Source organism: Oryctolagus cuniculus, chromosome 18, assembly GCF_051225735.1.
Source record: "Oryctolagus cuniculus isolate XC-2025 breed Fujian yellow rabbit chromosome 18, ASM5122573v1, whole genome shotgun sequence".
NCBI classification, from domain to species: domain Eukaryota; kingdom Metazoa; phylum Chordata; class Mammalia; order Lagomorpha; family Leporidae; genus Oryctolagus; species Oryctolagus cuniculus.
This window is the reverse complement of record NC_142884.1, coordinates 61,466,199-61,489,059: the sequence shown is the minus strand read 5'-3', so window position 1 is coordinate 61,489,059 and position 22,861 is coordinate 61,466,199. Positions and strand designations below refer to the sequence as shown.

The 22,861-nt window shown below is 44.9% G+C and overlaps 1 protein-coding gene across 7 annotated transcripts in view; it reads right to left on the bottom strand.

Annotated features, from left to right (window-relative positions):
• NFATC3 (nuclear factor of activated T cells 3) overlaps positions 1-22,861 on the bottom strand; it is a 151,203-nt gene that overhangs the window by 14,574 nt on the left and 113,768 nt on the right. For 5 of the 7 annotated variants that reach the window (XM_017342314.4, XM_089320315.1, XM_089320314.1 and 2 more), the window contains 2 exons: positions 18,613-19,617; positions 660-789 (listed from right to left, as the gene is read on the bottom strand). In XM_017342314.4, coding sequence (XP_017197803.1) covers positions 660-789; positions 18,613-19,617 — 1,135 coding nt within the window. The remainder of the gene's footprint in view (positions 1-659; positions 790-18,612; positions 19,618-22,861) is intronic. The other 2 variants (XM_008257512.5, XM_002711632.6) reach the window with 2 other exon arrangements.

Genomic DNA, 22,861 nt, shown 5'->3' with positions numbered 1-22,861 from the left:
AGCAGGCTTCCCTACTTGATCAGCAACCACATTAACTCACACTGCAGAATTCATATACATGCTCTCTGGTTGGTTTAAGAAATCTAACTGAACACTTGCCTTTTGGGCCACTACAGTGGTACAATGGGTTAAGGTGCTGCCTACAATGTCAGCATCTCATATGATGCCAGTTCAAGTCCCAGCTGCTCCACTTGTGTTCCAGTTCCATGCTAATATTCCTAGAGAAGCAGGGAAGATGGTCTAAGTGTCTGGGTCCCTGCCACCCATGTGGGAGACCTGGATGGAATTCTGGGCTCTTGACTTTGGCCTAGCCCAGTCCCAGGTATTGCAGCCATTTGGAGAGTCAACCAACAGATGGAAGTTCTTTCTCTCCCTCTGTAACTTTCTCTTTCAAATAAATAAATCACTGAAAAAAACAAACAAAACATGTGCCTTTTGTTCAAAGCCAGACTGCAATTAAAAGCACAACTGTGAGAGCCTGAGTATGGTTAACTTAGAGAAGAGTCGTGTACTCGAGGTGCAGCTCCAAAGATTATGAGTGGGCTTTACCAAGAAAACGCCTGTGCACACCCCCTTCCTTTGTAGCACATGCAAATCCAGCCACTGCATGCAAATACCAGACTTAGGCACAAAAACAACACATCTCAATCAACACTCACCCTCTAGAATCTCCAGAATGGAGCTGGACATGAGGGCTCACTGTGGTTAGGCCATTTCTCTGCTGAACCTGATGGCTGGTGTTCCAAGTCAGACATAAACTGGTCTGTGTCAAAGAAGACAGTATCACTACTGAATGGAACAAACCAGAGGGTGAACTTAATCTAAAACAGTGCCCAGCCTGTTTTTTCTATAATTAAAAGGAATTTATCTGACCTTTATCAGTCAATCATAGCATAAAATATCCACATTTTGTCAGATAATATGAATGCTGTAGTCCAGACAGTTTAGGTAACAGATGATTTCTTTTCATTAAAATTAGGACAGTAACTTTTTTTTTTTTTTTTTTTTTTTGACAGGCAGAGTGGATAGTGAGAGAGAGAGACAGAGAGAAAGGTCTTCCTTTTGCCGTTGGTTCACCCTCCAATGGCCGCCACAGCTTGCGCACTGCGGCCAGCGCACCGCGCTGATCCGATGGTAGGAGCCAGGAGCCAGGTGCTTTTCCTGGTCTCCCATGGGGTGCAGGGCCCAAGCACCTGGGCCATCCTCCACTGCACTCCCTGGCCACAGCAGAGAGCTGGCCTGGAAGAGGGGCAACCGGGACAGAATCCGGCGCCCCAACCGGGACTAGAACCCGGTGTGCCGGCGCCGCAAGGCGGAGGATTAGCCTAGTGAGCCGCGGCGCCGGCCGGACAGTAACTTTTAACTCTAAAAACTATTTTTAAATTGTGGGGTACAGTGTGATAATTCCACACATATATACAATGTATATGGATCAAATCCAAGTAACTGACATTTTCATCTCCTTAAATCCTTATCACTTCCATGTGTTGGGAACCTGTGAATTCCTCTCTTCCAGTTCTTTATGAAATATGTAATAAGCCATTGTGAACTAGTCACTCTACTGTACTGCAGAACACTAGTATTTATTTGAAAGGACACCAATTTTAAAAGAATTACAATTACGGTTTTCAATGGTTTTAAAGATAAATTTGGACGGCACCACGGCTCACTAGGCTAATCCTCTGCCTGCGGCGCCGGAACCCCGGGTTCTAGTCCCGGTTGCTCCTCTTACAGTCCAGCTCTCTGCTGTGGCCCAGGAAGGCAGTGGAGGATGGCCCAAGTGCTTGGACCCTGCACCCGCATGGGAGACCAGGAGGAAGCACCTGGCTCCTGGCTTCGGATCGGCACAGCGCGCCAGCCGTGGAGGCTATTTGGAGGGTGAACCAGCGGAAGGAAGACCTTTCTCTCTGTCCCTAACTCTGCCTGTCAAAAAAAAAAAAAAAAAAAAAGATAAATTTAGTTTTAAATAAACTAGTTGTTTTTTTTTAAAAAAGATTTTATGTATTTATTTGACAGGTAGAGTTACAGACAGTGAGACAGAGACAGTGAGAAAGGTCTTTCTTTCCGTTGGTTCACCCCCCCAAAATGGCCACTACGGCCAGCATGCTGCACCGATCTGAAGCCAAGAGCCAGGTGCTTCCTCCTGGTCTCCCATGCGGGTGCAAGAGCCCAAGCACTTGGGCCATCCTCCACTGCCCTCCCAGGCCACAGCAGAGAGCTGGACTGGAAGAGGAGCAACCAGGACTAGAACCCGGCGCCCATATGGGATACAGGCGCCACAGGCAGAGAGAGGATTGACCTAGTGAGCCACGGCGCCGGCCCCAATAAACTACTTTTGATTAGAGTTATTAATAGTCCCCAAATACCTGGCTATGGCTACAACACAATTATCTGGGCATTATTTATATAAAAAATATAAACTCTTTGTCTTTTGATAAAAATATAAACTCTCAGACCACAAAGTCAAAGTACTCATGGTTGGCAACCCCAAAAATGTAAACGCAGCCAAATTCGGGAGTCACAGGGCATACTTCATAAAGTAAAATTCACATCCATTAGCAGTTTCTGAAATCAATTCAGCAGGTTGTAGTTTTTTTTTTTTTTAAAAAGCACTAGAACTAAATTAAAGATAGCCGACTGCATTTCTCTTAAATGAAAATTAAAAATTGGTTTGAGAGACTTTCATGGTAGTACTAAGTATGTACAGCATTTTTGTGTGTGTAGATCTTATTATAAAATTTATATCTTTTTTAATATTTATTTTTCCTTACTTATTTCAAAGTCAGAGTTACAGAGAGGCAGAGGCAGAGAGAGAGAGCTCTTCCATCTGCTGGTTCATTCTCCAAATGGTTGGAACAGCCGAAGCCAAGACTGATCCGAAGCCAGGAGCCAGGAGCCAGGGGCCAGGAGCTTCTTCCAGGTCTCCTATGTGGATGCAGGGGCCCAAAGACTTGGGCCATCTTCTACTGCTTTCTCAGACCATAGCAGAGAGCTGGATCAAAAGTGGAGCAGCTGGATCTTGAACTGGTACCTGGGGATGCTGGCACTGCAGATGACGGCTTTAACCACTACACCACAGCGCTGGCTCCTGAATATCTTTTTTTTTTTTTTTTTTTTTAAAGATTTATTTGAAAAAGTACAAAGAGAGAGAGAGAGAGAGAGATCTTCCATCTGCTGGTTCACTCCCCCAATGGCCACAGTGACTGGGGCTGGGCCAGGAGCTTCTTCTGAGTCTCTCATACGGGTGCAGAGGTCCAAGGACTTGGACCATCTTCTGCTGTTTTCCAGGTCATTACCAGAGAGCTGGATCAGAAGTGGAACAGCCAGGACTCAAACTGGTGCCCACATGGGATGCCAGCGCTGCAGGTGGAGGCCTAATCTGCTACGCCACAGCGCCGGCCTCTAAAATGTGCTTTTTCTTTTTTCTTTTCTTTTCTTTTTTTTTTTTTTTGACAGGTAGAGTTACAGACAGTGAGAGAGACAGACAGAAAGGTCTTCCTTCCGCTGGTTCACTCTCCAAATGGCCGCTATGGCCGGCGCTGCGCCAATCCGAAGCCAGGAGCCAGGTGCTTCCTCCTGGTCTCCCATGCGGCTTCAGGGGCCCTAACACTTAGGCCATCCTCCACTGCCCTGCCGGGCCACAGCAGAGAGCTGGACTGGAAGAGGAGCAACCAGGACTAGAACCTAGTGCCCATATGGGATGCTGGCACCGCAGGCAGAGGATTAACCAAGTGAGCCATGGCACCGGCCCCTAAAATGTGTATTTTATCATGGGAAGTTGTCAAAAGTGTCTGAAAGTCACTGTACTCAACAACAATCACTACTGGTCAGTTTAGCAACTACCAGTAGTTAGTTTAGTCAATGGTAATGAATAAAGCACTCAGATGCCCAGTTAGAGTCTAAAATATAGTAATAGAATAGGTAGAACCTCCTCCTTTGACCTATAAGGCACTATATTTGGACTTAACCCTTGAAGAGAAGATCCTGTGTGTAACCTTTGTGAATGCTAATTATTACCCTAATCTTAGACAAAAGAAGGAAAACAAAGGAAGAACTATCTGTATAAAATACACCCTCTAGACTAACGTGGTAAATAGAAACCAAAACCTAGAAATCCTATGCTTAGGCATAATCTCTCCTTCTTTTTTTTTTTTTTTTTTATTATGAAATTTGAGATCCCTCTACCTAGTCTTTAAGGGTCAGTTAAAGATTATAAAGTGTTTTAAGGGGCTGGTGCTGTGATGTAGTGGATAAAGCCGCTGCCTGCAGTACCGGCATCCCATATGGGCACTGGTTTGAGACCCGGCTGCTCCACTTCCGATCTAGCTCTCTGTTATGGTCTGGGAAAGCAGTAGAAGATGGCCCAAGCCCTTGGGCCCCTGCACCCGAATGGGAGACCTGGAAGAAGCTCCTGGCTCCTGGCTTCAGATTGGCGCAGCTCTGGCTGTTGCGGCCATCTGGGGAGTGAACCAACGTGTGGAGGACCTACCTATCTACCTACCTATCTCTGTCTGTCTGTCTGTCTCTCTCTCTCTGCCTCTCCTTTGCTCTCTCTGTAACTCTTTCAAATAAATAAATAAATCTTTAAAAAAAAAGTATTTTGAAGCTGGAATACAGTCAAAAGTATCCTTTTTGTTGGTGCCTAATTTCTAAAACTGAAGACTCCAAAAACAGACTTGAAGATATAGAATATGTGATTCTAAGTAAATCAGAACATACATTAGATGACATAAGCCAAGAAACAAAGCTAAGATGCCAACAGACACTGCAGGGGGCTTTTATGAATTGACTAAGTGGTAACTTCAGATTTTGCTTTATGTTTTATGGAAATTTGGTCCTTCCAGTTCTTTGAAGTATTATTTTTAAGTTTGATTTATTTACTGTTTATTCGAAAAGGAGAGTGGCAGAAATAAAGGAAGACACACACACACACACACACACACACACACTGATCAGGAGGGAGGAAATACATCTTACATCTGTTAGTTCCCAAAATGCCTGCAACAGCTAGGGTTGGGCTAGACCAGGCTAAAGTCAGGTACCAGGATCTCCATTTGGGTCTCCCATGTGAGTGGCAGGGATCCAAGTACTTGAGCCATCATCTGCCGACTCCCAGGCACATGAGCAGGAAGCAGAGGTGAGAATCAATCCCAGGCATCCTGATAGAGGGTGCGAGGCCCAAAGTGGCAGCTTAACCACTGCACTACAATTTCTCTTCCTCAGGCACTGTTGACAGCTCAAAAAAAATACTTCAAGCATCTCTCCTCACAAAAACCCTGACCAACCGTTTATAGAAGACACAACATTATTCCTTCTGAAACTATTCCAAAACATTAAAGAGAACACTTCCTAACTTTATAGGACTAGCATTATGCTGGTATCAAAACCAGCAAAATAGCAGCAAACCAAATTCAGAAACATACATCATGGCCAAGTGGGTTTTATTCCCAGAGTGAAGGATGAATTAACATGAAAATCAATCAATGCAGCATCACATTAGAATGAAGGGAGAAAAAACACAGGATCATCTTGACTTATATGTATAAATCATTTGACAAAATTCAAAGTTCAATACAAAACACTCAATAAACTAGGAATAGAAGGAATTTTCTCAATGTGATAAAGATCATATACTAAAAACTCAAAGCTAACATGATATTCAATGATGAAAGACTGAAAGCTTTCCCCTAAGATCAGCAAGTCAAAGATGTCCTTTCTATCTTTTCCTTTCAACTATTTCTGGAGAAGTTCTATCCAGAGCAATTATGTTAGAATAAGAAATAAAGGTAGGGCCGGCGCCGCGGCTCACTAGGCTAATCCTCCACCTTGCGGCACCGGCACACCGGGTTCTAGTCCCAGTCGGGGCGCCAGATTCTGTCCCGGTTGCCCCTCTTCCAGGCCAGCTCTCTGCTGTGGCCCGGGAGTGCAGTGGAGGATGGCCCAAGTGCTTGGGCCCTGCACCCCATGGGAGACCAGGAGAAGCACCTGGCTCCTGCCTTCGGATCAGCGTGGTGCACCGGCTGTAGCGCGCCAGCCGCGACGGCCACTGGAGGGTGAACCAATGGCAAAAGGAAGACCTTTCTCTCTGTTTCTCTCTCTCACTGTCCACTCTGCCTGTCAAAAAAAAAAAAAAAAAAAAAAGAATCTATACACTGAAAAGTTGTACTAAGAAATGAAGTCAGTAAAACCACAGGATATAACATCAACCCATAAATTCAGTTGTATTTTTATATTTTTGTAACAAGCAATTCAAAAGAGAAATGAAGTAAACAATTCCATTCACACAGCATTAGAAATTATAATAAAATATGGGCAGGCATTGGGGCACAGCAGGTTATGTGACCTGCAATACCAACATACCATATGAGCACCAGCTGCTCTACTTCAAATCCAATTCCCTGCTACTAACATGCCTGGGAGAGCAGTGGAAGATGGCCTAAGTAGTTGGGACCCTGTGCCCATGTAGGAGACCTGGTTCAAGTTCCAGACTCCTGGCCTTCGCCTGGCCCAGCCCTGGCTGTTGTGGCCATTTGGAAGAGAACCAGCAAATGGAACATCTGTCTCTCCTGCTCTCTAACTCTGCCTTGTAAATAAATAAATAAATAAATCTTTATAAAAGAATATTTTTAAAAGTAGGAAAAATAAAATACTTAAGAATTAACTAAACCAAGGGGGCATAAGACTGGTACACTGAAAACTATATATTGTTGAAAGAAATAAAAGAATTAAATAAATACAAAATAAAATACTTCATGGTCATGGACTCAAAGACCAATATTGTTTTTGTTTCACTTTCATTTTTTCTGAAAGGCAGAGAGTAGGAAGAACTTCTATCTACTGGTTAACTCCCCATAAATATTTGCAACAGCAAGGTTTGGGCCAGGAAAAGCAAGAAGCCTAGAACTCACTTTAGGTGTACCACACAGATATCAAGGGACCCAACTACAGGGGATGCATTAGCAGGAAGCTAAAATCAGAAATGAAGTAGGGACACAAACACAGGAACTCTAATGCAGAATGTAGATGTCCAAAGCAACATTTTAACCACTAAACCAAATGCCCATCCCAAGACTAATGCTGTCATATATGGCCACAATACAACCCTTGTCAAAATCCTAGTGATTTAAAAAACAAAAAAACAAAAAAACAGAAAATTTATCCTGACATTCATACGAAATCTCAAAGGACCTCAAATAGCTGAAATAATCTTGAGAAGAAAGAAAAATGCTGGAGGACTGGAATTTCCTGATTTTAAAACTTATCACAAAACTACAATAATTAAAACAGTATGGGGGATAGTGTTGCGGAACAGCAGGTTAAGTGGCCACTTGGAATGCCAGCATCCATTATCAGAGTAGTACCAGGTTGAGCCCCCACTGCTTGGCTTCCAACACAACCTTCTGCTAATGCACCTGAGAAGACAGCAGATAATAACCCAACTGCTTGGGTCCATGCCATATAGGTAGAAGACATGGATGAAGTTCTTGGTCCCTGGCTTCAGCCAGGTCCAGCCCCAGCTGTTGCATCCATGTGAGGAGTGAACCAGCAGATTGAAGAGCTCTGCCTCTGCCTCTGTAGCTTTGACTTTCAAATAAATAAATATATTTTTTTAAAAAAAGTATGGTCCTGTCATTAAGACAGAACAATGGGACAGAGTCCAGAAATCCTCACATATTTGGTCTTGATCTTCAAAGAAGGGTGCTAATATCACGTGATAGGCAAAGAACTGTTTCCTCAACAAATGGTGCTGGCAAACCTCGATAGCCACATGCAAAAAATGATGCTGGATATTTACATTACATAATATATAAAAATTAAGAAATCATGGCCGGCGCCGCGGCTCAATAGGCTAATCCTCCACCTGCGGCGCCGGCACACCGAGTTTTAGTCCCAGTCAGGGCACTGGATTCTGTCCCGGTCACTCCTCTTCCAGGCCAGCTCTCTGCTGTGGCACAGGAGTGCAGTGGAGGATGGCCCAAGTGCTTGGGCCCTGCACCCCATGGGAGACCAGGATAAGTACCTGGCTCCTGGCTTCGGATCAGCGCGATGTGCTGGCCGCAGCACACCAGCCGCGGCGGCCATTGGAGGGTGAACCAGTGGCAAAGGAAGACCTTTCTCTCTCTCTCACTGTCCACTCTGCCTGTCAAAAATTAAAAAAAAAAAAAAAAAAAGAAAGAAAGAAAAAAAAAAGAAATCAAAGATCTAATTTAAAAGCTTAAACTGTAAAACTTATAAGAAAGCATAGAACAAATTTTCATGACCTCAAATTTGACAATGGTATCTTTTTTTTTTGTTAAAGATTTACTTATTTGGGGCTAACACTGTGGCGCAGCAGGTTAAAGCCCTAGCCTGCAGTGTTGGCATCACCACCAGTTTGAGTCCCAGCTGCCTACTTCCGATCCAGCTCTCTGACATGGCCTGGGAAAGCAATAGAAGATGGCCCAAGTACTTGGGCTCCCGCACCTGCGTGCAAGACCTGGTAGAAGCTCCTGGCTCCTGGCTTCAGATCAGTTCAGCTCTGGCTGTAGCAGTCATCTGCAGAATAAACCAGCAGATGGAAGACCTCTCTCTCTGTAACTCTTTCAAACAAATAAAATAAATCTAAAAAAAAATATTTACTTATTTGTTTGAAAGGCAGAATTACAGAGTGAGAGAAAATCTTTCATCTGCTAGTTCACTTGCCAAGTAACCACAATGACTGGGGGTGGGCCAGGCAGAAGCCAGGAGCCTGGAACTCCATCCAGGTCTTCCACACAGGTGGCAGGGCCCAAGTATTCGGGTCATCTGCTGCTGCCTTCCCAGGCACATTAGCAGGAAGCTGAATTGGAAATGTAGCAGCCAGGACTTGAACCTGTGCTCTAACATGGGATGCTGGCGTTGCAGGCTGCAGCTTAACCTGCTGCTCCACAATACCTACCCCACAACAGTTTGTACAGTACATTGCTTACTTGGAAAAAGAGGATATGTAAAAATTACGTAACCGACAACAGCAACAAAATCTAATAGAATCAGCGTTTACTTAAGGTTTGTCTGTACATCCAAAATCTGATCACTTCTTAGCTCCTCCATTACTACTACCTAGTCCAAACTATTTGCATTTCTGGCTTGGATTACTACAATAGCATCTTTTTTATTTTTTTTTTTAAGATTTATTTATTTATTTGAAAGGCAGAGGCAGATAGATAGACACACACACACACAGAAAGAGAATCTTTTTTTTTTTTTTTTTTGACAGGCAGAGTGGACAGTGAGAGAGAGAAACAGAGAGAAAGGTCTTCCTCTGCTGTTGGTTCACCCTCCAATGGCCGCCGAGTCCAGTGTGCTGCGGCCGGCGCACCACGGTGATCCGATGGCAGGAGCCAGGTACTTCTCCTGGTCTCCCATGGGGTGCAGGGCCAAGGACTTGGGCCATCCTCCACTGCACTCCCTGGCCACAGCAGAGACTGACCTGGAAGAGGGGCAGCCGGGACAGAATCCGGCACCCTGACCAGGACTAGAACCTGGTGTACCGGCGCCACAAGGTGGAGGATTAGCCTAGTGAGCCGAGGCGCCGGCTGAAGAGAGAGAATCTTCCATCTGCTCATTTCATCCCCAAATGGCTGCAATGGCCGGAGCTGGGCCAATCTGAAACCAGGAACCTGGAGTTTCTTCCAGGTCTCCCACCTGGGTACAAAGCCCCAAAGACTTGGGTCATCTTCCACTGCTATCCCAGGCCATAGCAGAGAGCTGGATCGGAAGTGGAACAGATGGGACTTGAACCAGTGCCCATATGGGATGCCAGCACTGCAGGTGGTGGCCTTATCCATTACACCACACTGCCAGCCCCTTTAATAGCCGTCTTAACTGCTCTTCCTGTTTCCGCCCTTGCTTCCCTATAGTCTTTCTATACCCAGCAAATTGATCCTCAGATGTGAGGGAATCAGAGCTGAAACCAGGTACTTCAATATAGGATGAGGGTGTCCCAAGTGGTAACTTAACCACTGTGACAAAATACTTAACCTAGAGATGTAGTGTAAAATAAAGTTGGCATTTTAAATCTAACAGTGGAAATCTGGGTTATTTAAGGAGAACTGGGTGGCCATCTGAAAAGATTAAAATTGGATCCATTTCTCATACATTCCATCAAAACAAATTCCAGATGGATCATCAACTTAGTCTAAAAGTAATAGAAGAGGCCGGCACCATGGCTCACTTGGCTAATCCTCCGCCTGTGGTGCCAGAACCCCAAGTTCTAGTCCCGGTTGCTCCTCTTCCAGTCCAGCTCTCTGCTGTGGCCTGGGAGGGCAGCGCAGGATGGCCCAAGTGCTTGGGCCCTGCATCTGCATGGGAGACCAGGAGGAAGCACCTGACTCCTGGCTTCGGATCAGCGCAGTGTGCCGGCAGTAGCGGCCATTTGGGGGGTGAACCAACGGAAGGAAGACCTTTCTGTCTTTCTCTCTCACTGTCTAACTCTGCCTGTCAAAAAAAAAAAAAGGGCCGGCGCCGTGGCTCACTAGGCTAATCCTCCACCTAGCGGCGCTGGCACACCGGGTCGTAGTCCCGGTCGGGGCGCCGGATTCTGTCCCGGTTGCCCCTCTTCCAGGCCAGCTCTCTGCTGTGGCCCGGGAGTGCAGTGGAGGATGGCCCAGGTGCTTGGGCCCTGCACCCCATGGGAGACCAGGAGAAGTACCTGGCTCCTGCCATTGGATCAGCGTGGTGTGCCAGCCGCAGGGCGCCGGCCGCGGCGGCCATTGGAGGGTGAACCAACGGCAAAGGAAAACCTTTCTCTCTGTCTCTCTCACTGTCCACTCTGTCAAAAAAAAGAAAAAAGAAAAAAAGAAACATGATGGCAGTACTGGAAAAACTCCTAGAGTCAGGAGAAGTGGGTTTTAGTCTTACTCTGCCATTAACTCAAGTGTGTTACTCTGAATATCTTAGATTTGTGTAAAATTCAGATTCTTTATTTAAAAAATGAGGGAGTTATATTGGATATTTACAGATCTATTTAAGGTATACTAATTTCTTCTCTATTAAATAACATTGAATTTATAGTAAAAATGCTAATGTTCACATTTCATAAAGTAACCACTAGTATTTGAATGAATTTTTTAAAAACTTATTTGAAAGACAGAGAGAGGGAGATAAGATAAAGAGATCCTCCATCCCCTGGGTTCATTCCTCAAATGCCTGCAACAGCCAGGCCTGGCCCAGGCTGAAGCCAGGAGGTCAGAACTCATTCCAGTTCTCTATGTGTATGACAGACAGCCAAGTACTTGAACCATCACTGGCTACTTCCCAGGGTGGGCATTAGCAAGAATGTGAAATCAGAAGCGGAGTTAGGGGGCCGGCGCCATGGCTCACTTAGTTAATCCTCTGCCTGCGGTGCTGGCATACCATATGGGTGCCGGGTTCTAGTCTCAGTTGCTCCTCTTCCAGTCCAGTTCTCTGCTGTGGCCCAGGAAGGCAGTGGAGGATGACCCAAGTGCTTGGGCCCTGCACCCACGTGGGAGACCAGGAGAGGCACCTGGCTCCTGGCTTTGGATCGTTGCTATGCGCCGGCCGTGGCAGCCATTTAGGGGTGAACCAATGGAAGGAAGATCTTTCTCTCTCTCACTAACTCTGCCTGTCAAAAAAAAAAAAAAAGAAAAAAAAAAAAGAAGAAGAAAAGAAAAGAAAAAAAAAGAAGTGGAGCTAGGACTCAGACCCGGGCACTCTGATACAGGATACAGGTGTCCCAAGCAATATCTTTTCTTTTTTCAAATTTTTTTTTTTTTTAAGGGAAAGGGTTTATTGGTAGAGAAACCCATCAGACTGGAGGGAAGGGGGCGAAGAAGGCAAAGAGGGAGAAGGAGAGCATAAGAGAGAGCAAGAGAGCCAGGTATACAGGAATAATCCTGTTAAACCTTTGCAGGGGGGTGGGCAGGGAAGTAGGAGCGGTGAATCCCATTAGGATGGCGATGGAGCTGACATCGGTGGTTGGGCCATGTGGTCACCTGGCTTCCAGCAATGGGGGGGGGGGGGGGGGCTAGTGCCTAGGATGGTGTCCGGGGTGTGGATCGTGCCATAAAGAAGACTGCCTAAGCAATATCTTAACTGCTGTATCAAACGTCTGTCCCCTTAAATGATTTCTAAGAGACTCCATCTGATTTAGAAAATTCAAAGATGAAAATAATTTTTGGTTATTTACTCTTTAACTTGGTTAAATGGGGATAAGTGTATATGAAACAGAAAGATAATTAACAAGGATATTAAAATTGGGTTTGTATATTTAGCTGGTACTTAACAAATTTGAAAAATTAGCAATGTTCCCTGGTTATTAACATAATACAGAATACTTTAGGAACTTCCAAGCATCTAGAAATTTTACTATTATAGGCAAACCCAAAACCATTATCAACAAGTAAACTGGTAAATATTAAAAATTCATTTTTTTTTTTTTTTTTGACAGGCAGAGTGGACAGTGAGAGAGAGAGACAGAGAGAAAGGTCTTCCTTTTGCCGTTGGTTCACCCTCCAATGGCCGCCGCGGCCAGCGCGCTGCGGCCGGCGCACCGCGCTGATCCGATGGCAGGAGCCAGGAGCCAGGTGCTTTTCCTGGTCTCCCATGGGGTGCAGGGCCCAAGCACCTGGGCCATCCTCCACTGCACTCCCTGGCCACAGCAGAGGGCTGGCCTGGAAGAGGGGCAATCGGGACAGAATCCGGCGCCCCGACCGGGACTAGAACCCGGTGTGCCGGCGCCGCTAGGCGGAGGATTAGCCTAGTGAGCCGCGGCGCCGGCCCCTAAAAATTCATTTTAAAGGCCAGTGCTGTGGTACAGTGGGTTAAGCTGCCACCTGTGGAGCCAGCATCATATATGGGTACCAGTTTAGGGTTAGGGTCTGACCTGCTGATGCGCCTGGGAAAATAGTGGAGGATGGCCAGGTGTGTGGGCCCCTGCATCTACAGGAGAGACCCTGAAGAAGCTCCTGGCTCCTGGCTTTGGCCTGGCCTACTCCCAGCTGTTGTACCCATTTTGGAAGTGAACCAACAAATGAAGACCTCTCTCTGTCTCTCCATCTCTCTCTCCAACTCTGCCTTTTAAATAAATATAATAAATCTTTAAAAAAAATTCATTCTAGAGCTTGAGTTAAGCATTAAAAAACACAGTTTGCATAAATTATACAGCCAATAATCTGAGGTCACAGGGAGCATATTTTTATCTACCTTTTCTTCTCCTTTAATTACTGCTTAGCATAATCTAATGGGTAGTAATGAAAGAATCCAATGGCCAGTCCCTGATCTTTGTGGGGCAATAATCATAGCTTTCCTGATCATGTGCCCTACATAAAGAATGGAATAAAATGAAATTTTAGTAGTACTTGCCCTCACAGACTTCATGTGTCCAGACCTGCTTTTGGCTTTTGCAATACATCTTGACATATTCAAAATGTGAAATAAATTAAAATTTCACTAAATCTTTCCAGAAATTCCAACTGTTGTCTCTTTCTCATTAAATATCAATATTTGGTATAATAGAGCCGGCGCCGTGGCTCAATAGGCTAATCCTCCACCTTGCGGCGCCGGCACACCGGGTTCTAGTCCCGGTCGGGGCGCCGGATTCTGTCCCGGTTGCCCCTCTTCCAGGCCAGCTCTCTGCTATGGCCAGGGAGTGCAGTGGAGGATGGCCCAGGTGCTTGGGCCCTGCACCCCATGGGAGACCAGGAAAAAGCACCTGGATCCTGGCTCCTGCCATCGGATCAGCGCGGTGCGCCGGCTGCAGCGGCGGCCATTGGAGGGTGAACCAACGGCAAGGGAAGACCTTTCTCTCTCTGTCTCTCTCTCTCACTGTCCACTCTGCCTATCAAAAAAAATAAAAAAATAAAATAAAAAAAATATTTGGTATAATAAAGAGCAAGTTCTAGCTTTGGACTTTTTATTTTTTCAGAAAAAATGCATTTTCCTGGTTAATAAATCTCCTATCTTCAGTTATATTACACATGGGTGATAGTCAAGGTCTCACCCTTTGTTTAAGGGTAGAAAACAGTTATGCACAGTTATTCCCCAAAATTGCCTAAAGAAGGAATAAGTAAAATTTTTAAAGCCCATATATATTTGGAAAAGTTTTTATTTCCAATTTGTTTGCATAGACATAGGGGTCTCTTGTCTTCTGGATTCATCATTTATATATATATATATATATATATATATATATTTTTTTTTTTTTTTACAGGCAGAGTGGACAGTGAGAGAGAGAGAGAGAGACAGAGAGAAAGGTCTTCCTTTGCCGTTGGTTCACCCTCCAATGGCCGGCACGCTGCGGCAGGTGTATCACGCTGATCCGAAGGCAGAAGCCAGGTGCTTATCCTAGTCTCCCATGCGGGTGCAGGGCCCAAGCACTTGGGCCACCCTCCACTGCACTCCCAGGCCACAGCAGAGAGCTGGCCTGGATGAGGGCAACTGGGACAGAATCCGGCACCCCGACCAGGACTAGAACCCGGTGTGCCGGCGCCACTAGGTGGAGGATTAGCCTATTGAGCCGCGGCGCCGACCTGGATTCATCATTAAATAGGCAGACACTCTGAGGCTAGCTGTGCATAAACAGTACAGCAACATGCGTAAACCAGATCCCTCAAGTATTCCCAATGCAACTGTAATATATCAGATACAGATGTGAACATGTGTTCAGGAAGTTAAATTCTCCAAGATGCAGGGCCAGCATTGTGACGTAGCAGGTAAAGGTGTTTTCACCAGCAATGGTAGCCATATGGGCACTAGTTCAAGCCTCAGCTATTCCACTTCCAATTCAGCTACCTGATAATCGCCTGGGAAAACAGCATTGGATGGCCTAAGTGCTTGGGTTCCTGCATCCACGTGGAGACCCACAAGAAGATCTTGGTTTTAGTCCAGCCCAGTCCCAGTTGTAGGCATTTGGGGAGTGAACTAGCAGATGGAAGATCTTTCTCTCCCTCTTTCCTTCTCTCTGTAACTCTGCCTTTCAAATAAATAAATAAGTCTTCAAAGTTTTTTATTTCCCAGGTGCATTAGCAGGGAGCTAGATTGGAAGTGGAGCAACTAGGACTCGAACTGGTGCCCACATGGGATGCCAATACTGCAGGCAATGGCTTATTTGCTGTGCCACCATGCTGGCCCCAATAAATAAATCTTTAAAACTTTTTTTAATTAAAAAAAAATCTGCAAGTGCCCTGTGGAGAATGTTCCATGTTTTCTCCAGAAAATTCTTTTCAAAAATATTTATTTATTTGTTTTATTTGAGAGGCAGAGTTAGAGAGAGAGAGAGAGAGAGAGAGAGAGAGAAAGAGGGAGGGAGAGACAGACAAAGAGGTCTTCTATCTGCTGGTTCACTCCAGAAATGGCTGCAATGACTGCAGTGAAGCCAGGAGCCAGGAGCTTCCTCTAGGTTTCCCACATGAGTGCAGGGGCCCAAGCACTTGGGCCATTCTCTGCTGCCATCCCAGGCACATCAGCAGGGAGCTGGAGGGGAAGTGGAGTGGCTGGGACATGAACTGGCACCCATAAGGGATGCTGGAGCCTCAGACAGACATTATACCACGGGTGTAATGACTCAGACTTGTTGCACTGTAGTGAGTTACTTACTGGTCTAACTGGAAAGCCATCCTTGCCCCTTGTGCTTAGGACTTGAGATTTAATATTACCACTGCAACTAAGTAGTGAATTCAGCCTCTCCAGATTTGTAAAAGTAGTAACCTACTATGTCACAGCGCTGGCCCCTCTCTAGAAAAACTTTTTTTTTTTTTTTTTGACAGGCAGAGTGGACAGTGAGAGAGAGAGAGAGACAGCGAGAAAGGTCTTCCTTTTGCCGTTGGTTCACCCTCCAATGGCCGCCACGGCTGGCACGTTGTGGCCGGTGCACCGCGCTGATCCGAAGGCAGGAGCCAGGTACTTCTCCTGGTCTCCCATGGGGTGCAGGGCCCAAGCACCTGGGCCATCCTCCACTGCACTCCCTGGCCACAGCAGAGGGCTGGCCTGGAAGAGGGGCAACCGGGACAGAATCCGGCGCCCCAACCGGGACTACGACCCGGTGTGCCGGCGCCGCTAGGTGGAGGATTAGCCTAGTGAGCTGCAGCGCTGGCCTAGAAATTTAAAACAACAAAAAATCTCAAGGGATCCCCTTTAGCAAACATCTAACCATCTTGGCCAGGTGTCACCATGCAGCAGCTGTGGTGTCATAGAAACAATGGACTGAGGAGAGTATGATATCCAGTCTCAGCTCTGCTGCTTACTAGTTCTGTGACCCTCAGCAAGATCAACTCTGTAAATCTCACTATCTGTCTCAGAGATGGAGGAATGGCAGGATTAGATAACAAATAGGAAAATGCAAATTTCAGATGTTCTAGTTTACACATACATCTTCTGTTTAAACACAAATTACTTGGCATGTCCCCTTATGACCTTAAAAAACGTCCTCTACTATACCATTCTATTCCCTCCCAGACACAAATAATCACGTTTTCCCAGTCACATCCCTGTATCTGATCTGCCCTCTAAAAACATATTTATTGCAAATTTACACTCATCCCCCAAGATTCAGTTCAGAAAACTTGTTGAATTCATCCCATGAAATCTGTCACATATCTCTGCTGATCTCCTAATTTGCTTCTTTTATACCACGGGTGTAATGACTCAGACTTGTTGCACTGTAGTGAGTTACTTACTGGTCTAACTGGAAAGCCATCCTTGCCCCGTGTGCTTAGGACTTGAGATTTAATATTACCACTGCAACTAAGTAGTGAATTCAGCTTCTCTAGATCTGTAAAAGGAGATGGTTGATCCAGAATTCTTTTCCTATAGTAATTTATCATAGAATGAAGATAGAAAACTAAAATTCTATATCTATGTTTCAGACTTTTCTTTTGAGTAATAATTATAGGTAGCTTTCATTAAATATCTATTTAGACAAAATTTTACTAAGATAAAGCCAAGAATAAACTCTCAAGTTGTTACCCGAGGGGCACTTGGAACACCGACATCCCATTCTGGAGTGCCTGGTTCAAGTCTCAGGTACTCTGATTCAGCTCCCTGTTAATGCACTTGGGAAGCAGTCAATGGTGGCCACCAAGTACTTGGGTTCCTATCACCCACATGGGAGACCTGGATGGATTTTTCCTGGTTCCTGCCATTGGTCTGGTCTGGTTACAGCTATTGTAGGCATTTGTAGAGTGAACCAGCAGATGGAAGATGGATCTCTCTCTCTCTCTCTCTCTCTTTCAAATAAATAAATCTTTAAAATAAATCACTATGTGGAAATTCTATCTTGGGAAATTTTCAACTATTGATATGACTAATCCTGAGTTCTACAGTACACTGATGTCATAAAAGAAAGCTGCATACCAACTTCCTGGGTTTACACAATTTATTTTTAATTTTTTTATTTTGTTATAAAGTTATTTATTCATGTTTTAAGACTTATTTTTATTTATTATTTATTTGAAAGGCAGAGTTACAGACAGTGAGAGAGAGAGAGAGAGAGAAAGGTCTTTCATCCGATGGTTCACTCCCCAGATGGCCTCAATGGCCGGAGCTGCGCCAATCCGAAGCTAGGGGCCAGGAGCTTCCTCTGGGTCTCCCATGTGGGTGCAGGGGCCCAAGCACTTGGGCCATCTTCTGCTGCTTTCCCAGGCCATAGCAGAGAGGTGGATGGGAAGACGAGCAGCGCGACTAGAACCGGTGCCCATATGGGATGCCGGCACCACAAGCAGAGCCAGCCCCCAATTTTTTTTTTAAAATGGGAAAATGCTTTCTTACAGATAACTTCTTTTTTACTCTTGTGCCAACAGCTATAGCAGCAGCAGAAAAAGTCTGATCTTGTACCATCACTACCACCTGTTTCAGCAAGTTGGCAGGGCCATAGGGGGGAAGATTCTTACTATTATTTTTTAAAATTTCACTTGAAAGACAGAGACCCATAAACAGAAAAACAGCTTCCATCTGTTGGTTAACTCCTCAAATGCCTGCAATGGCTGGGAATGGGCAGGAGACAAAGCCAGGACCCTGGTACTCAATCAGCTATCCACTGCTTCCAGATGGATTAACAGGAAGCTGGATCAGAGTACCTGGGACTTGAACCAGGCACTCCAACTTGGGCCATCACTGCTGCCTTCCAAGGTCTGGATTAGTAGGAAGCTAGAGTCATGAATTTAATCTGGGCACTCCAGTATGGAATACAACATCTTAGCTGTAGGTATCTTAACTTCTAATTAATTACTGGTTCTGGAGAACAGGTTTGTTACCTGTGTGAATCTCTTCAAGGACAGACACTCTATCTTAACACATTCTTAGTATTCCCAACACTAGCAACAGACCTTGTAAACTGATGGCATTCAACAACATTCATTGAATTAATGCCCCTGAGTTTCATTCTCTTGATACTGTCACCTAGCCATGTGTTCTAAAAGAAAAGAATCTCTATTCAGCAACAGATATTAGTGATAAAATGCTTTAAAGAATAGATTTTCATATCTATTCTCAAAATTATATATTAACATACATTTCTAATAACAACTTATTTAAAGACCCAACTATAACTCAGTAAACATTCCATGGTAATGTTTTCATGCTTTCGGAGAAGAAAGTTCCTAACTCTTCACTGCTTCAAGAACAAATGGATGAACTTACCATCATCTAAAGTGATGTCCTGTAGACCAATGGTTGCAAAGTTGGGTTCCCGATCTTCAGGTTCATGTTTAATGCTCACAGTTGCCCCATCAGATGGAAATGAAGCTGGATCACATAAACTGTGACACATTAAGGGTGAAGGTGCAGAAAGACCTCTCTGGCCTGTACTTTGTGCTTGAGTTGAGTGCTGTTCAGAATGCATTCTGGTGGCTGGAGATGGTAACGAGGCAGTTCCTGAGCTAGGAGATTGGTAAGGCATAGGCTGCAGCTGAGGAGACGATGGCCCAGAAAGTGGTGAACTAGCCAGGGGACGAGAGACTGCTGGGGAAGCTGTTGCAGCAGACCCAGAATGTGAAGGATTATATGTAATAGGTTGCAACTGAGGGGAAGGCTGACCTGTGACCTGGTCAGTCACTGGAGAAGAAAGAGATCTTTGTCCTGCATTTGAACAATGGTATCCCATTGATGGCATATGAGGCGGAGTCTGCATAGAGTGAGGTGTATGTGCTAAGAGATGTCCTGTTGAGCCAGAATTTGAAGAATGAAATGGTATGGGTGACAGTGGTTGACAGCCAAGATTTACTAAGCTGGGAAGAGCTGCATCCTGTTGAAACAAAACTGGATCAAATTCTTGACTAGAGGCAGCATTAACAGGAAGACAAGTTGGTCCATTGTATACAACATTAGTTTGCATAGCCTGATAGGAAGATCCCACAGGAGGTGTTGGTGTGACTTGAAAAGGCTGGTGCACTACTGAAGAAGATACCATGTGTTCTTTCCCAGCACCCTCATCCCTACACTGCAACTGTGGTAGATGGGATGAAGTTACCAAGGATGCATATCCTTGCTGGATCGGACAAACCAAGTTCCGCTGCACTGAGAGCACACTGTCATGTGGGTGCCCCAGATCTGAGGAAGGCCTCTGACTCTGGGCAGGATGAGGCACAGGCAAAGGTGGAACTGACGACAAATCAATTTCTTCTCTGTGTTCTTGCTTCATCAAAACTAAAATGAAAATTATTAAAGCAAGTGTTATTATGCAACATACAAAATAATTATGATAGCCCTTTATTCTAGGTCACAACTATAGCATACATCAAGCCAGGGGTGGCAAATACAACTGCTATCAGGGAAAGTAGTTCACATAGAATAGTCTATGTATACATGCATGTGTCTGTGTGCATACATACATATTTACACATATACATGTTGTTGCCTGTATATATATGGACATCTCTGAGATGTATAAGAAACTGGTGAGTACTGGATTTACTGCTGGGAAGGGAAACTAAATAATCAGGGATCAGAGACAAGAGGATGATGTGCTTTTTCCTGTTTACTTCTTTGTTCCTTTTGAATGTTTTTTACTGCGCATATATTACCTATTAAAAATAAATAATTAAAAAGTAAAATCCCATGGTCAAAATATTGTATTTGGGAGACTTGGTCTGAAAACTATCAGTCACCTGGTTTTACATGGTCTATTGTATGCCAGATCATAAATCTGACATTCAAGTAACTTCTGGTTTACAATGGTTTTTCTGGGGGGCCAGCGCCATGGCTCACTTGGTTAATCCTCCACCTGTGGCGCTGGCATCCCATATGGTCGCCAGGTTCTAGTCCCGGTTGCTCCTCTTCCAGTCCAGCTCTCTGCTGTGGCCCGGAAGTGCAGTGGAGGATGGCCCAAGTGCCTGGGCTCCTGCACCCACATGGGAGACCAGGAAGAAGCACCTGGCTCCTGGTTTTGGATTGGCGCAGCGCACCGGCCGTAGCGGCCATTTGGGGAGTGAACCAACGGAAGGAAGACCTTTTTCTCTGTCTCTCTCTCTCTAACTGTCTATAACTATACTTGTCAAATAAAACAAAAAAAAATGGTTTTCCTGAGCATCTCATGTGATTGGGGGATCAAAAGTACTAGAATCCATAAAAGACATAATAAACAAATTCAGCAAAGTTTCAGGATATAAAAACTAGCATATAAAAATAAGGTATATCTCTATAAACTAATAAAAATAATCTCAAAAGGAAATTAAAAAACCAATTCCATTTATGAAAGCATCAGAAAAAAATAGAACAATTGAAAATTAACCAAACCAAGGAGGCATAAATTTGTTCATGGAAAAAACTCCATACTGCTGCATGAAGCTGAAGAACTAAATAAATGGAAAACATCTCATGTTAATGAACTAAAGACGGATTGTTAACATGATGCTACTGGGGGCTGGTGCAGCAGCGCAGTAGGTTCATCTTCCACCTGCAGTGCCAGCATCCCATATGGGCGCCAGTTCTAATCCTGGCTGCTTCACTTCCAATCCACTCTCTGCTGTGGCCTGGTAAAGCAGTAGAAGATGGCCCATGAGGCCAGCGCTGTGGCGCAGTGGGTTAACGCCCTGGCCTGAAGTGCCAGCATCCCATATGGGTGCCAGTTCTAGTCCCGGCTGCTCCTCTTCTGATCTAGCTCTCTGCTATGGCCTGGGATAGCAATGGAAGATGGTCCAAGTCCTTGGACCCCTGCACCCACATGGGAGACCCGGAAGAAGCTCCTGGCTCCTGGCTTTGGATCAGCACAGCTCCAGCCATTGCAGCTAACTGGAGAGTGAACCATCAAATGGAAGACCTCTCTCTCTCTGCTTCTCCTTTCTCTGCATAACTCTGACTTTCAAATAAATAAATAAACCTTAAAAAAAAAAATAAAAAGAGGATGGCCCAAGTGCTTGGGCCTCTGACATACTTGGGAGACCAGGAAGAAATGCCTGGCTCCTGGCTTCAGATTGGCGCAGCTCCAGCTGTTGTAGCCATTTGGGAAGTGAACCAATGGAAGGAAGACCTTTCTCTCTGTCTCTCCCTCTCACTGTAATTCTACCTCTCAAATAAAATAAATAAAATCTTAAAAAAAAAAAAGATGATGCTATTACTTAAAGTGATATACAGACTCAATGCAATCCCTATAAAAATCCTACTGACTCTTTATGCAAAAATAGGAAAATCCATCCTGAAATTCATATGGGATCTCAAAGGACTTCAAATAGCCAAAACAATCTTAAAAAAGAACAAAGTTGAATTTTAAACGTCTTGATTTTGGGGCCAGCACTGTGGCGCAGTGGGTTAAAGCTCTGGCCTGAAGCGCTGGCATCCCATATAGGCACCAGTTCTAGTCCCAGCTGCTCCTCTTCCGATCCAGCTCTCTGCTTTGGCCTGGAAAAGCAGTGGAAGATGGCCCAAGGACTTGGGCCCCCACACCCGCATGGGAGACCTGGTACAAGTTCCTGGGTTCCTGGCTTTGGATCAGCGCAGCTCTGGCTGTTGCAGCCAATTGGGGAGTGAACCAGCAGATGGAAGACCTCTCTCTCTGTCTCTACTTCTCTCTGTAACTCTGCCTTTTAAATAAGTAAAATAAATCTTTAAAAAAAATAAACTTGATTTTAAAACTTATTACAAGGTGGATGTTGTAGTGCAGTGTATTAAGCCACAGCTTGAACACTGATATCCCATATCAGAATGCCAAACGCATAGGCAACAAAGAGAAACTAGGTAAACTGGACTTCTTCAAAACTGAAATCTTGCGGGGGCTGGCATGTGGTATAGCAGCATTGTGACAACAGCATTCCATATGGGCACCAGTTCATACCACAGCTGCTCCACTCCAATCCAGCTCCCTGCTAACGGCCTGGGAAAAGCAGCAGAAGACAGCTCAAGTGTTTTGGCCCCTGAAAGCCATGCAGCAAATCTAGATGAAGCCCCAGGCTCCTGGCCTTCGTCTGGCCCAGGGCTGGCCATTGCAGCCATCTGGAGAGTAAATCAGCAGATGAAAAACATCCATTCATTCCCTTTCTCTCCAACTCTGACTTTCAAATAAAAAAAAAAAAGGTTTTTTTTGGTTTTTGTTTTTGTTTTTTTTAAATTAAAGACTTGGGGCTTGGGGCTGCCGCTGTGGCACAGAGTAAAGCCGCTGCCTGCGGCATACCAGCGCCAGTTCAAGTCCTGGTTGCTCTGTTTCCAATCCAGCTCCCTGCTATGGCCTGGAGTTTAGGATTGGCCCAACTCTGGCCATCTGAGGAGTGAACCAGCGGACGGAAGATCTTTCTCTCTGCCTCTGCCTCTCTGTAACTCTGCCTTTCACATAAATAAATAAATTTTAAAAAAATTAAAGACTTGTGTCAAAGGACACTATCAAGGTTACAGGAAGGTAATCCAAAGAATGGAGAAAATATTTTCAAACAACATGTTTGAAAGGGGTTCAATACCCAGA